Source organism: Phaethon aethereus, assembly GCF_964289735.1.
Source record: "Phaethon aethereus genome assembly, chromosome: 5".
Lineage (NCBI taxonomy): Eukaryota > Metazoa > Chordata > Aves > Phaethontiformes > Phaethontidae > Phaethon > Phaethon aethereus.
In genome coordinates this window covers 70,949,980-70,966,421 of record NC_138579.1, presented here as the reverse complement: position 1 = coordinate 70,966,421, position 16,442 = coordinate 70,949,980, and the positions used below count along the sequence as shown (strand labels likewise).

The window sequence follows — 16,442 nt, the reverse complement described above, 5'->3', positions numbered from 1 at the left end:
GTTAATCCCCGGCTTTTGTTGCTGTTTGGGCTTGCCTTCCCCCCCCCCGCCCCGCTCCGGTAAAGGCCCGGACTGACAGGACTCGCCTCGGCCACGAGAAGACAAGTCGGGGTTGGCCTCACGAAGAGCAACCCCAAAGGAGGGAGGGGGGGGGTCCTTCCGGGCTCGACGAGCCGTCACGACGCGCCCAACACCTCCGGGCCAGGGGAGGGTGGGGGGGTCCCCGGCGAAGGCAGCTCCCCCAGGGGGGAACGGGACAACGGGAACCTGCCCCTCCCGCCCCATAAGCCGCTTGGTGACCCAGTTGGAGCCGCGGGGGCTGGAGCCGGGCGGAGCTGCCTCACGGCGGCGGCTCCTCCCCGCTCGGCAGAAAGTTTGGGGCCGGGCAGGCCGGCTTCGCCGCGGGGCCGGGAGCGGAGCCAGGTGCCCGCGGCGAGGGCGCGCCCATGCGCCGGGCTGCTGGGGCAGCGCCATGGGGAACGGCAGCGCCGGGGCCGCGCCCTGCAACGGCACCGTGCTGCCGCCGCCACCGCCGCCGCCGCCGGCGGGCGGCCACAATATCGCCGCCCTGGTGCTGGGCATCCTCCTCATCCTGCTCATCGTGGGCGGCAACGGGCTGGTGTGCCTTAGCGTCTGCACGGAGCGGGCGCTGAAGACCACCACCAACTACTTCATTGTCAGCCTCGCCGTCGCCGACCTGCTGCTCGCCCTCCTCGTCCTGCCCCTCTACGTCTACTCCGAGGTGAGGCTGCCCGGGGGGCTGCGGGGCACCGGCGAGATCGGGACTTGCGGCCTTTGGGCCCCGGGATCCCGAAAGTTCCAGGGCTGCGGGGTGGGATCGGCAAGAGACCAAGTGGCGAGGGTTAAAGCCCCTCGCCGGGTTTGTTCCCCATCTCCGTCCCTCCGGTTCGGGAGTGCCACCGCCGCTGCTCAGCTCCCCCCGTGGCAGCTCCTGCCCTCTGGCTCTGCTGCAGGGATGTTTGTGCTGCTTTCAAACCACCGCGGCTTTCCCTCTTAGTCTCCCACAGCATCGGGAGACTCCCACGCAGTCTCCTGCAGCAAAACCGCTGCAGGACCACGAGTGACGGTAGCGGCAGCCGGTTTGGTGCAAGTTCGTGGGCTCCCCCGCCATCCTACCCGGCGATTGCCGAGCTGCAAATGCACCGAGTGGAGATGTGCCGCGGGTTTGCCCCGGGCCGGGTCAGCTGCTTGGGGAGCCCTTGGCGTTGCGCTCTTCCCAGCTTGCCATCAGCAAATGGTTAAGAACGGATAGAGAGCTCCTGTGCTGTGCTCTGTCCGGTGTAAGGTGAGCAGGTTTTGGTGATAAGGGAGATCTTTAGCCAGGAAACAGGTCTCCATGTAAAGCTGAGTAGGGGAAGCTGTCTTTTTAGGGAGCTAGATGGGATTTGGTCATCCTACATGAAGGCTGCTTTGGTCAGCCTTGCTTCAGGCAGGTTCTCTGGTTCACACAGGCCTGATCCTGTGTGCAGCGCTGGTCATGAACTTGACTTGGGGGACTTTAGGTCAACTTTTCTGTTCCCCTCCAAAACCCATGCACCTCCAAGACTGTGACAGCTGAGGGAAAGAAAAACAGGAGCTCCTGAGGTTGAGTGATTTTTTTGCATCTCTCTCTCTCTGCCTCTCTGTAACAGGGGATTGATAACACCTTGAGATTGCAGTGGGATTTGTTGGACTGGGACGAAGAGCTCACTAGAACCAGCCTGTTAGTGCCAGCCAGTGGCTCTTTCCCTGCTCAAGTGGATGAAAGTACTCAGCCACAATGGCAGTTGTTTTGTACCTGTCCTTGTGGTAGCTGGTGGTGTGGAAGAAAGAGGAGTCCTCTTTCTTCCAGATGCGGGAGAGCCAGGATGCAGCCTTGTGCACAGTGAGCAGCCCCAGCAAGCTGTATTCTCGGGACTGGTGTCAGATGAACCTTGCATTTTCTGCTGGCCACATGATTAGTAAGGTGGTGGCTTAAGCGCTTCCTCAGGGAGTGAAAGGGGCTGTCCCCATGAATGAGACCAAATGATGTTCCAGCCTTAAAGGCTAACACAGCAGCACACAAGCAGTGTTCCAGCCTTAGCATCTCCCCTTCTCTCCCATGCCAGGGCTGACGCTCAGCACATGACTGGGATGGGTCTGTACTTTCTTAAGCAAGGTAGGCTGCGGATTAGAGCTTAGGATGCTTTTAGCCTCTCTACCTGGTCCTAGGATTTTGCAGGACATTGTGACCTCTCTGGAGACAGAGGTATTCTGGACAGGTTCATCTGGGGACCTATAAGAAGAACCAGTGAAGAACAGGAGCATTAGATTCCCCTCTCTCTTTCCACCACACTGACAGGAGCCCCGCCATGCCGTTTGCTTTTAGTGGTTTTGCTTTTTCCTCGTTAACACACTTTTCGTGGCTAGAAAGCCTCTGTCTTCATCATTCTTCTCAGCCACTTTTTGCTAATTGGGATTCCCTTTTTTTTTTCTTTGCTCTTCCTGTTGTCTCTCCATGCCTCCAGTTCTCGATTCTGTGGGCAGACACACACACCAGTGTGGTTTCCTCTCCCCTGCAGGCTTGAGTCTTGCTGGCATATGTAAAATGTGGGTTAACATATTCTGGCGTACCTCTGAAAATGCTTCCAGTTGGGCATGAGTATTGCGGGGCTTTCCTTGGGTACCACAGACATCCCACAAATTCTGGATGCTCCAGTAATGGGTGTTCAGCCCTCTATGAGCTTTAAAAACCTGGGCTGTCCAGCCTGTGCCTTAGCTATGATGATACTTTGTGTGTTCACTTCCATAGCTGTTCATACACATCAGTTATGTGGAGTAATTCTTCCATGTCTCTGCACCCAGGATATTCAACAACAGGGAATGAAGGTGGCGTATGACAGAATTGTCTTTCTGTCCAACTTCTGCAGCTCCTGCAACAAGGCAGGCTTTCAGAGGCATAAGAGACCCTGTAAAAAGAGCATGCACCAGGATCTGCACTCCTGCCACTCAGCAGTCACGCACAGAGTGGGTGTGGAAAGTACCGTACAGGTATGGAGCGAAAGGCAGCGCTGGCAGCAATTGCAGCCTCCTTGAGCAGGCAATGGGGTTTTGAAATGTAGGGCAGCTTAGGCTGTTGTCTGTGTTGATGCAGTACCCATTTTGTGCCTGGAAGTTTCTCTGTGGGCTCAGAGCCCATAGTGCCCATGTTAATTTTTAATAATCTCCTGTATGTTGGTGCAGAATTTGCAGCTCATTTTGTTCTGAAATATGCTAAGGAAAAGCGAGAGTAGCCATTGAGTCAGTGCCAGGGGACAAAATTTTTCTGTTTTGGGGGTTTTTTTTCTCCTTTTCTTGGAGGCAAAAGCAAAAACTGTAGATCAGAATCAGATGCTCAGACGGGGGACACAGGGTATAGTGATTGCTGCTGTTTAAAACTAGCTTAATTTCAACTTGCATTCTGTGCCATTGCATTTCACCACTGAAAACGTGGCATGGACAGCCATGAATGTAAAGTTCAACCTTTATTCTTGATGTGGGGTTTTTTGTTTGGTTGTTGTTTTTTAATTTTAGTATAGCTCATGACAGAGTAAAGGTGGACTTTGAGGGCTTATTGGAAAACTTGAAAACCAGCTGAGAGCATGGTTTTTTGCTTCTTGTTTATCAGGAACATAACAGAACTCTGAGCACTTCTTTCATTCAGCAGGAGAAGCTTGGTCATCTTGTGCTTTTTTTCCGATGAGATGGCTTCTTATGTTAGGTTTTTGGAAACAACCCTCCGGTCAGGGCTTTACAAGACAGCTGGAGGGATTTAACTTTTTAGATGTCATCTGACATCCCCACAAAACAACTGATCTCCCACAAGCTTCAGTGGGGATGGGATTCCTTCCTGTGAGATGTAGATTATCCTTTGCTGCTGTTCACAGAAGCTAGAGCACAGTGGGAGAGGCCTTAATTTTGACTGTTATTTCTAGTTGTTAAGAAAGTTGTTATTCCTAGTTGTTAAGAAAGTTGTTATTCCAATGCGTTAGCAGCATTTGTTGACACGTATTCTCCTTTTGTACTTCTGAAAGAGCCAGTATAACTTTTTGTCACAGCTAAACTCTTAGTCCATGGCGAGGATTCAGAGGTCTTGGCTGTAGGAAGCCACATTGTGTGTCAGTTCTCTCTGGATGTCCCTTGTTTGTGCCTGCAGGGTTGGAGGATTGCTGAAAGCAGGTGCTAGACAAGAAGGAAAATGGTGTCTGTGGTCACAGCTGTCTCCTTTCCGTACCTTTTAACAGTCACTGCAGTCTTGACTGGAACCAGAGCTTGGCAGAAGGGCAGGGAAATGGAGCCATCTAATGCAAACCTCCCCTAGTTCTGTCCTCACATGTGCAGCTTGTGGGAGAAGCACCACAGTGGTGTGGTGGCTTTCTGATGGTGAGCAGGAGACGGTGTCTATTATGCCTGGCCAGCTGTGGTCCTGTTGCACTAGGCTCCCTCAACCAATATAAAAATGGACAGTCCTTGGCTGAGAGAACTTTCTTTGGAAATAGGTTAAAAGTGTAGGAAATCAGTATCTCTCACTGAGCTGGAGCTATGAGGCTCTCTCCAGGCATGCAGGAAAGCCTGTAGACCTCTTCTCCCCACAGACCAGCCTTCTCTGTGTGAGATGAACGTTCTCCCCCAAGTCCTGCCCTGTCCTAAATCTCTCTCTATTGTTCGCTGTGCATTGTTGGGAGTTCTTCAGACTGTATTTCTTTCCTCATTAATTTGTCCTGTCAAATTTACCTACCTTAGCAGCTCAAGACCTTGGGGCCTTAATGAGAAAGAGTGTTAAAACTGATGTTACGAAGCTGGTCTTCTGTAAATCCAAATGTTGCTGTCATTTGTCAGTTCCGATCCTTCACAACCTGATGTACCAAGAAGCATGCTACGGATCGGAAGGGAAGAAACATCATCTTTCCACTGGCTTAAAGCATCTGTTTCTAAACTGAACAGCTCCTGACACTGTGGATGTGAAGAGAATTCCTGACAGGGCAGTGTTTACAGCCAGTTTCTCTTTCGCAGAAATACACCATCTTTAAAGAAAACCAGGTGAACTTCTGTACCCTGATGACATTCCTCATTCTGTTTGGAGTGCTGGTTTGGGTGGAGGTGGATTAGTGCTGTTTGCTGTTTATCTTGTTAGCTGTTACACAGGGGTGCATGAGCCGATGTGCAGGTATCAGTATGTACACAGGCAATCATATGCCAAATCATAGTGTGGTGATGCAGATGCGTCCAGCGCTTCCTACTGGACTTGTTCAAACATGGAACAAAAACATGTTCTAGTGTTTGCCATTTGTTAATTATCATACAGCAGGCTGCCCTGATAGGCAGAAGGCACTTACCTTCCAACTTGCCCAGGAGCAGTATGGCAGGGAGAGGTAAAAATCCATGGGGAAGGTAGACTGCTCTTCTGCAGCGGCCTTGTCTTTCTGATGAGAGTATGACGTGCTCTCCTAGCAACCCAGTGCCAGTAAGGCAAGGATGATGGGAAGCAAGGGGGCCTGGGGCGCTCCCAGGTGTTCACGATAATTCCCCAGGAGCAAAGCCCTGCTTTTTTATGGAGAGGCTGGGAGAAGATACCAGAGTCTGTCTGGAGCATTGACAGCACTGAAAATGGGAGTTATTGCTTCCCTGAGAGAGTGAGGATACATGAGAAAGCGAAGCTACAAAGTGCTGCGGAGGTACTGCAGGTAACTTTAGGTTCTGAGTGGCTTTGCCCACTAGAAATCTGCAGTGAGGGAGGGAGCTGCATGGCTACGAAGGCTTGTCTTTGTGTTTAACTGCTTCCTCTGCCCAAAGGCCCTGTGACAATGGCAGGAGCCACAGCAGCAGTTTAGAGTCCTCAATAACTGGAGGCATTCCCGGCAATTAGGGCAGGCACTGGGATGAGCAACTTTCACTCTTGTACTCTGCTGTAGAGTGTACCTCCTACCTGCCTCACTCTGCAAACTGTTCCTCTGATCTGCTCTCTCCTTAATCCACACCGAGTGCCTGAGCTGTGAAACAGGCCTGATCCAGGAAGTGGCTGGCAGGAGCCGTGCAAGGCATGGTTATGTAAACATCTTTGCCACTAAGATCTGTGTAATTGATTACGAAGAAGAGGAAACGGTTTCAGCAGATTGGCTCCTTCTACAGGTCAGGGAAGATGAGTCTTTCCAAGCAGGCACTCTGCCTCGCAGATCCTCAGAGCGATAGACTGGCCAGTACTAACTACACAAGCCGTTTTCTTGGTGAGGGTGATGTATAAAACTTTCAGGGTGTCAGTGTATCACTGGTATCAAAAGACCTCTGTTTTTGCAGCATCTTCTGTGTATGTGTGCATGTGATGCAGCTCTTCTGATGAGAGACTAGACCTCTACTCTCCTCCAAATTTTCTGTGGCTCTCTGTGAATGCATGTCACCCTTTTTGCAGCAGTATTCAAGATTAGTCTTTCCCGAAATCTTACAGCTTTAGTGGAAATAGATGTTCTTCTAGGCCTGCCTGATGTCTGAGCCACAGAGTCTCTGTACAAAATGCTGGGGAGGTGATACAGGCCAGCAATTATAAACCAGTGCTAAGGATTTCATTTTCAGTGACCAATAATGGGGGGGAGGTGTCTTTGAATTTTGGGCCTTCACAGTGTTTCAGGCGGATGATCAGACTTGCTCCTCATTTCTGAAAAAACCTTGACCTCAATGATTTAAGTCAAGAAGGGACGTTAGAGCAGACATGAGGCCACCTGTGTCTTGTGTCCCACTCCCTCTCCTTCCTCTCCCCTTGCTGGCTGCATCATGTCTTCTGGAGAATGCAGCCATCATCACGGCTCATGAAAAATGGCCCAGAGTCAGTTTTTTGTGGGCATTTAGACAATTCTTTGACTCTGATGCTGGACTTTGCCCACTTGCAAGGATTATTATTCTTCTGATTGGTATAACCACCTTCTCAGCAGGCCTAGGCTCTTAGGATTAGCACTTAGATTACAGTCTCTCCATGCTATGCGCTTGAGCCATGGCCTCACTGAGGGCAGGCAGGTGCTTGTTCGGAAATTCAGCTGGGCACCTCCTAATTCAGTTGCAGGCTGCTGTTGCCTGGGTATCTTATTTCAGATGCCATCACCACTGAAGACTGAAGGATCACTTTGTGCGCTTCACTTCTTAAGGACCCCGTTTGCAGGGCTGGCAAGAGAGGCAGATAATGAAGTGGCCCTGTGGTGCCGTGCAGGAGCATGTGGCAGGACTGAGATAAGAGCTGTTATCATAGGAAATAAGACTAAAACCTTTGGCCCTGTCCTGGCTCATGCCCTCAGGAGCACTGGCGGCATAAGAGCTCTTCTGGCATCAGGCTTGTTTGCAAGAAGGCTGATTTTTTTCTTACAAATCAGCTGTGCTTAGGAATAGGGACATCAAAATGACCTGACTAGGAAAGCAGCCTGCAAGGGTGTTTGAGAAGTCACGTCTGTCTCCCGCCATCCAGCATCTTACAAAATCTTTTCCATAACCTCTTTGTGTTCTTTGTAAGAAGCAGTTGGGAGTTGTTCCTCCTCTGCACATAGTGATTGATCCAGAACCTAAGTGACTTTTGCAGTGAGCTAAGGGCAGAGCGTGACCCTCCGTGCCACACACATAGAGTTTTCCATCTTCCTCCAACAGGTGATGCCTGGAGGTTTCGCGTGTGGTGGTTAATAAGCCTAACCTCACCTATGTAAGGCTCAGACTATATTCTTGCCAGAGCTGTGCAGAGCATGTCATCAGCCTTATAAAAGTCCTAGCAGGTAGGCTGGCTTGTGGGGTCGTGTTTGCAGCTTTGTTTTATTTTGTTAAAGGAGATGGCTTACCTGTAGAGTGTCTGTTTTCCTATACGACTAGCTGTCTGTGTCTTCTCAGCACCAGCACTACCGCTTATGCATTGCTGGAGAAAAACAGGGGCCTCATGCTGAAAAAGAGAATGCAAAAAAGATGATGGAAGTGGAGTTGCTCTGGAGCACTTCTTAAAGGCAGCTTGTGCCGTTTATGATCCCTAAAGCTTTACACTGTGTACCTTGATGGGCTAATCTTCTGCAACCTCCTGTAATTAGATACCACTTCATCACATGACCCAGCAAATCCAGCTATGCCTCTAATCCAAAGTCAATCACCCATCAGAGAGGTTCTTGGCACATTTTGCAAAGGTGGGCAGGCGAGAAGCATGATATAATGGCAACTCCTCTACCAGCACTTTCCCCAAAGTCAGAGTCTTGGGGGTTGGTGGGGAAAGGGAAGAGTTCATAGCATTTTCTGAGTGCCCAACTTGAGTCTTACGGCAAAGGCTGTGTCCTCTGAAGGTGCTGCAGCCTGAGAGCTCTTGTCCTTTTCAGGAGCAAGGTTTTGAAAGCTGTAGCCCAGAATCAAATTTTCTCTCTTACAATCTGAACTGAACTTGTCAAGATCCCAGTGAGCTTGGCAAAAATTTGAGGGTCGTTTTTTCTGATTCAGCTCCCAAATTCAGTTTGGGGTGGCTGATCTGTGCTAGAGAAAAGGCAGAATGAAGCATTCAGGTCTGAATGCAGCCCTCCCATGGAGGTTCGCGCTACCTCTCAAGGAGATGGCTATATAAAAATAGCCAAACAGTTTCTTCAGAGTCTACTTTGGCTTTACAGCTCCACTAATCATAATCCCATGTGTGACATCATTGCTGCCCAATATTAATCCTTGCAGAGCTGCCTGCCCCCTGTTCCTGCCAGGGGCAGGGGTTTCTGCACCTGCTCAGTGTTAAAATGGAGAGCATTACCCATGTGGCTCCATTTTGTGTGCTGGGATGAATAAAACCAGAACCTATTGTTTAGCATCTATACATGAACAAATCTATACCCACTTCCTGAACTGTGCACGAGGTCAGCAAAGACCATATGGGCATGGCTGACTGTTACTATAGGTTTCCTTTGGAGAGAGGCTGGAGAGCAGCTGTGGAGTAGAAGTGGAAATGCCTGGCTCACCCCTGAAGTACCCTGGCTGCATGCCCTGGCAAGCGGAGCTGCGCAGGGCTGGTGGGCATGGCTGCGCCGCTCCTGCAGGACAGGCATCTCCTGAGAGGACGTGCCTCCAGCTTGGTCTTCAGCCTCAGTCGCGTTATCCATGTGTAAGTGCTGGGAGGTGACACCTGCTTCTCTGGGTGTCTGTCTTTCGGGTGACTTAGACTCAACTGAACAGAAGCCCTTTTTTCCTACTTTTCCTGTTTTAGAACCGACTACAGTGACGGTCTAATTATTTCTCCTCTTGGCTTCATCCCATCGCTCCTCGCTTTGCATTGGCACATGGGTTGAACTCCTCTCCCCACCCTTGGCACCTCGCCCGCTCTTCCCATGCCAGGTGCCAGGCATTTCGCTCGCTCTCCTTAAGATGCCGAATCGCCTTTTTTTGCGCACCACGCTTGTTGCTTAACCACTGCCTCCCCAGGCTGGTCAATATTTTTCTGGCACCAAAGTGCTTATTACAGAGCTAATCCAGGAACACAGTGGTGGGGGTCGTGCTCCTCAGCTTGACAGCTGTGAAATATGAATACATAGTATATAATAATATGGTATGTGTGTTTTATGTATTTTACTACATACTACCATAATATAGGATATATAATATAGACATTTATATATGTTCTATGTTATATGGTTATATATTAATGCACTGTATAATACATAATATTAAAACATTGATAAATGATATGGATAAAATATATATATATAAAATACAAGAAAGTCCCTGGGACTTACATATATTTATACATATAAATACTTTTTATATAGAACATTATATATAGATTAAAATACATAGTAAATCATATATATTATACATAGCGATATACATATTATAGTAACATTTACTATATAAAATATCTATTTTTATAATAGTAAGAGTATATATAGTGTTTGATATTTTGCAAAGTCCCAGGGGCATGTTGTATTTATATCTATTTGTATAAAATCTAATTTTTAATAACTATAACTTTAATTTCTAAATATACATATATAGCATATTATATAGACATATATTGATAAATTATATGTAATGTATAAAATGTTATATATTGCATTGATATATATTTTAGAAAAACACTTCAAAGACCCTATATATGCACAATTTGTATAAATGTTTGCTATATTATATATCTTATTACAGCAATATATAATATATAGCTTATTAGTATCAGATATGTATATAATTTTATACATGTGTGTATTCTATATAATACATAAAGAATACATATATAGAGAGAAATATATTCTGTATATATGGGACCTTGCAAAAGATCTGAATGATCGGGATAGGCTCTGACCCTACCTGCTGGTAATCCGGTTGCACCAGCACGGTCGTTCATCTCCAAAGCACGGTGCTGGGGTGAGGCTAGTGCAGGGGGTGCTGCAGGCAGGCAACAGCACAGGGCAGCACTGCAGCCCAGAGACTGTGGCCATGAGCTGAGGGGCTTCTGGCCCCAGGCAAGGGCACGCCTGTGAGCTGGTGGTGCTTTTTGCAACAGCTCAGCTCCTTAAGTTCTGCAGTAGGCCTGCTTAGAGGGTGACCACAAGCTTCTCTGTTAATATGGCTGTGAAGGAGTATGAGCTGAAGGAAAAAAAAAAAAAAAAGTATGTGTATATAATGTATATAACATAGCTGCGTGGCTAAGCATTAGTGTGACAGAGAAGAGATCTGCAAGCTGTGAGTAAAAGATCTGTGTTTGAGTTGGACATGACAAACGGCCATCTTTTGTACAGCAGCATCAACACTTCCAAGTAATGCGGACCAAAGACACACGTCTGGTCACGTCCTCTCGCTGGCAGCACTTCTGCTTTGCTCTGGGTGCCTGCAATGGTAGAGAGCAAATGAGATGATATCTGACTGGCCTGAACGTAGTCTCAAAAGGCTGGCCTTGCACTTCGTGTGCCAGAATGAAACAGTTGTGTAACGCACAGAAACTATTCACAGCATCTGCGAACAGGACGTTGGACGCTCCCTGCTTCCTCAGAGACTGGCGGCTAGCGATGCTGCGCAGCGAGTGCTTCACCCTGCGTTACTGCTGGGATTTTGGGGTGGTGAGTTTGATGAGTTTGGGGATTTTGAGCCTGCTGGCTGTCACTCTGCGCTACCCCACAGCAGCAGGCCGCCCTGCGTCCGTTATATTGCCCAGCATGACTTGCTTGGCAATGCTGATGGTCTGTGGGCTCAATTCTCCAGCCAGGCCAGAACAGTGAAGCCCTAAGCCAGCTGTGAGCTCTTGCATGGGGCTAATTCCTGTGTGCCACTGCTTTGCTGGAAGGGGAGTATCGTGCTACAGGCAGGACTGCTCAACTTCAGGCTGCTTGTCTGGAGGAAAACGTTAGTGGCTGAGGTGCCCAAGCACGGACTTGCTTTCTGCCATTTTAAAGGCAAAGGGACATGGCATCTGCTGACCCCGGGGATCTTTTCAGTTCCAGGGAGGCGTGTGGTCCCTCAGCACGGTGCTGTGCGATGCCCTGATGACCATGGATGTGATGCTGTGCACGGCCTCCATCTTCAACCTCTGTGCTATCAGTGTGGATCGGTAAGTGCTGCCTTCCTCCTCGTGCCAGAGGAGGAAGCGCTGTGTCCTGGCATCAAGCGGCTTCAATGGACGCCCTTGCAAGGGTCCCCTGCAGGGAAGCCGGATCCTGTTCTCCCCTAAGGAGGGTGTTCTGTCCTACCATCCTCCCCTGTCACCAGCTCTGTGTCCCATCAGTACCCTTGTGGTGGCCAAGCTGAAAGCACAGTTGCGTGAGGAGGCCAGAGCTGCCTCTTTGGGTGCTCTTCTGCAGGGGGAGACTGGCTGTAGCCTAGGCCTTGGCTGTGTAAGTAAATGACCAGGGGGGAAGGACAGTGGCAAGCAGCTTTGGGACCACTTGCTTATGTTACTGGTGGTGACGCAGCCATACTCAGACTGACTCACCTGAGGCCTGTATTGGCAGGTTTATCGCTGTTTCAATCCCACTGAACTACAACCGGCGACAAATTGACCTGCGGCAGTTGATCCTTATCTCCACCACCTGGATATTTGCCTTTGCTGTAGCATCCCCAGTCATATTTGGCCTCAACAACGTCCCAAACCGGGACCCCAGCTTGTGTCAGCTGGAAGATGACAACTACATCGTGTACTCCTCCATCTGCTCCTTCTTCATCCCTTGCCCCGTCATGCTGGTGCTCTACTGCGCCATGTTCCAAGGACTCAGGCGTTGGGAAGAAGCCAGGAAAGCCAAGCTAAGGGGCAGCATCTACGGTGCCAACAGGAAGCTGTATCACCCTTCAACCTTCATTGAGAGAGAGCAGACCAGACTGGAGCCAGAGGATTGCAACCCTTACACCCGCTCTGACCACCCTGGGGACTATGTGATGAGCAATGGGATCCAGACTCTCTCCTACCCACACCTCAAGTACCCACACCCAGGACACAGTCGGAAGCAGGCCAAGATCAACGGCCGGGAGCGGAAGGCCATGCAAGTGCTGCCTGTCGTCGTCGGTGAGTAGCAGTTGGTGACAGTTGGGGAAGGGTGGGAAACATGCTGCATCGTCCTACAGCAGGGTTCAGTCTGGCAGGTCTTGTTTGAGCCTGGTGAAGCGAACACATGCTCTGTCAACTGCCCTGCCAGGAGCCAAACTGCCCAGGCGCGGCTGCTTGGGCAGCAGTGAGAGGTGTCACGCCGAGAACCACACTTTATCCTTGCACTCTGAGCGGTCTCCAGTCTTGTTCGGCCCAGGCTGCGTTGGTTAAATGAAGCCCTTTTTAACATTCACATCACTTTCTCTCTTTAATGTCCTTCCGGCAGGTGCTTTCCTCTTCTGCTGGACACCTTTTTTTGTGGTCCACATTACCAGGGCTCTCTGCAAGTCCTGCACCATTCCCAGTCAAGTCACCAGCACTGTCACTTGGCTGGGTTATGTCAACAGTGCGCTCAACCCCATCATTTATACAGTTTTCAACGCAGAGTTCAGGAACTTCTTCCGCAAAGTCTTGCGCCTCTTCTGCTGAGCCCACCGGAACTGGCAGAGAGAAGGAACGAGCAGGCTATTTTTTTGTATAGTTCATTAAAGATCTATTTCTGCCTAAGGTCTGCTGTCTTTGTTGGGGAGGAGGGAAGGAGCAACGGCAGCTCAAGGATGCTGGTTCCCAGCTCTCTGTAATAAGGAGTTACAGGTGAGTACCAGTGGATGCAGCTTCATTACTCTCCCCACTGGAAACTGCAAGCGTAGCCACTTTTAACACTTAGCGCTTGACATAACTGGCAAGAGACGCCACAGGGCAGCGGGGATGGTCCTTGGAACAGCTCTTGCTTTGGATTTAGGTGTTTGGTCTGGTTTGGGCTTCTCTTAGCTGTCACTAAGCAAAGTAACACCCCCCCCCCCACCCCCCATCCCTGCCATGATCCAGGGAGGCAGGAGAGTGTTGAAGCTTCCAGCTGCTCTGGCCTCGAGAGTTGCAGACAAACTCCCTGCTCTCCCCGCTGCCCGGGGGGAGTCGTGCCAGCTCCAGCTCCTGAGGGAGCCCTCCCTTTCTGCAGCCCAGCCTGGCAATGGCCCATCCCCACCAGTTCCATATGACTGAAACCCTGAGGACAAACCAATCTCGTGAGCGCAGAGCAAAACCAAGCCCTGCTGATGCACGCTACGACGCACCCACAGGGGAGGAAGGCTGACCCTGGCTGAGAAGTGCCAAAATTTGGCCCAAGAGCTAGAGAAATCTAAAGTGACTGCCGTGGCGTAGAATCATAGAATCATTAATCCCACAGCTTGAAGTATCGCTTGTCCCTCCCAGCACGCAGCAAGGCCGGGCCGATGAGGAGACCCGAGCACAACTGACGGCTCGCAGCCGCCTCGCTCGTTCCCAGCTCATAAAACAACAATTAGTTGTATTTTCCCTGCTTGGGAATGGTAGCAGGTTGCGCTAAGGCTGCTGTGGCACAGAACAGGAAAGGCCGGCAAGAATTGAGAGTTGACCTCATTCAAAATGACCTCAAAGTTCCTTTTACGAGGGCATGCGGCTGCCTAGTTGTAATTTTAGATTTACCCATCCAAAGGCACAAGATGTTATTGCTTGTTCTCCAGAATTCCTCATCAAGCTGTACAGTACCCACCAGGAACCATTTCCAGCCTGCAGGAAAAAATCCTTTATACCTTTTGGCAAACCTGAGCGCAGCGACACCAAGGGAGCAGAGGGAGCAGCCAGTGCTGTTCTCCGAGGCTCAGGAGGGAAGAAAATTATTATTGCACAAGCCAGCAATCTTCTGAGTAATGATTTTTGTATAGGGTTGCAGCTTTCCAAGGGGTAATTTGTTTGCTTAGAAACAAAAGGGAAAAAGTACTGCAGGGAGGTCTTAAGTTTTTCTTTGACTAAAAATTGCTCCATCAATTTATCATCAACAAATTCCCACAGTGATGATATTGTACATTTTTGAGTGCTACAGTTTGACACTGTGTTGGGGCACAGCTGCCCCAGATACCAGGGCTCTGAGTGGAAGCACCCCCGAGAGCTTTACAGATAACTCAGACCAACAGTTTTTTTCATTTCGGAAAGTTGCCCCACTCTCTTCCAATTTTTTTCCCTTAAGAGATTCAGTAGAGCCAAAAGTCAGGCAGTAGCCAAGGCTCAGCTATACTCGGCCACAAACTATGCCATAAGGCTAGTGGAGCACTTGGTCTGTGTTTGTGTAAGCCACTGCCCAGTCACCTACGCAAGCAGACCTGGCAAGCTCAAGTAGCTGGTGTCTCACCTCTTCACGTAGCTGTACTTGTCCTTGAATCCATGCAGAGCTCTGCTCCTCAGACCGGCCGTGCCGTGCAGGGACGGTTGTCTGTGGAGAACACAAGGTGAGCCAAAGGGGTGAACCAACAGAAATATTTTCCAGCTGAAAGCCACATTTGAGAGCAGCTTTAGCACTCTGAAGGTGCCACTTCAGAGCCAGCCTCCACTGCACTCCCAATGCGAGACACTGCCGAGAGCTTTGCACCTGCTCAAGGGAGCTGCTGGGGCAGGTCGCTGAAAACAAACGGGCGGTGTACCCCAACAGCAGCATGAGGTGTTTGACGTTTGTGCTCTTCCATTGCGTCAGAACCTTAATGAGCAATAGACGGAGGCGAGAAACCCTCTAAATCAGCTGTATTACTGTGGGTGCAATTAAAGACTGTCTTTTCAATTAACTAATTGACTTTAAGCTTTAGAAAACAGGCGATCATAATTTAACAGTGCAAGAAGAAACCATTACAAATACTGAAGTGTTACTCTGGAGTGGCAGGAGGAGTGAGCATTTTGCTATGGGAATCTGAGGAATTGCCTGTTCTTTCCTTCCCAGGGGTTTTACACGGGTAATTTACGTTCTCATCCTGCTTCAGCTCCCGCCTGGCTTTCTGCTAGAGAACAGTTTCTGACAGAGGAGGCCAGCAGGCTGCTGCCTTCCCTCTGCGATGCCAATTGCTCAGCCTGGGTGGGCGCTGTCCCTCCGGCCGTGCCCGTTAAGCTCCACACTAGGAGGAGTAACTTTTCCAGTAAAGAGCCAGAAAGTGACATCCATCAACTGCCACCGACCTGGGCTAGAGACCTATCACCCGCCCTCCAGGGAAAGGTCCCGGCTGCTGCCAGGAAACCCTACCAAACCCTACCGAGGGTACGTCTGAGGAGAGTGCTGTGAGAGACGATAAACCAGCTTCCACCTCCTTGTAATGCACCGAGTGTAATGTAACACGACCTTTAAGCTTAATGGAGGAAGGAAGAGACTTGTGAGAAACCACTAGTGCAAGACTTCAGTATTTTCCATCCCATTTTTCTCTATTATTACCTTCCTGCAACTCTGGATAGAATTTTCTCCTTTTGACAGCATTTATGACACTGGGTTGCGTCAGAGGTGACCCCTCTTGCAATGTAAGCTAAACAACAATCCTCCTCACCCACCAACACTAAACTGGAGGGAATAACCAGACAGGACAAGTAACCCCACGCAGTTGTTATGCCCAAGGCTAAAATCCCCAGCCAACCAGAGGCGTGCCTGTCTACTGAGACTCCTCCAGCTGGGACATCAACCTTCAAACACAAATAAGGCGCCTGATTAGCCTGAATTATTAAAGTAGTACATTAATAATTAAATTATTTTGTTGCAGAACTAAGCAACTAACTTCCTAATGCTCACCGCTTCTTTAATCAGTAGCTACTAAAAGGCAGCGAGAGGACAGCACTCACTTTGGGTTTGACCAGATCTGATTTTGGCCAGATGGTCGCCACAAGCTACAGCCAAGGTGCGCCACAGGATGAGATCGCCCTTTCCCCGCTGAAGAAATGCGTCCCAGCCAGCCCCCTACGGAGACGGGGAGTAAAGACGTGTGTGTGACTGCAGCTGTGTTGTAGCTGCACCAGCTCCCAACAGCCACGCTGCAGCCACTCGCTGCATTTATCAGGACACTAAAGTGCTGCCGCAGGAATGAAACAG

At 49.7% G+C, this 16,442-nt stretch overlaps 1 protein-coding gene across 1 annotated transcript; it reads left to right on the top strand.

The window, feature by feature from the left end:
- Positions 1 to 472: 472 nt before the first annotated feature.
- On the top strand, positions 473 to 12,997 carry DRD4 (dopamine receptor D4; the record flags this gene model as incomplete). The annotated part of the gene is made up of 4 exons (XM_082000767.1): positions 473 to 742; positions 11,427 to 11,539; positions 11,940 to 12,487; positions 12,795 to 12,997. 4 exons carry the CDS (start codon positions 473 to 475, stop codon positions 12,995 to 12,997), a joined length of 1,134 nt encoding a protein of 377 aa, XP_081856893.1.
- Between the last annotated feature and the right edge of the window lie 3,445 nt (positions 12,998 to 16,442).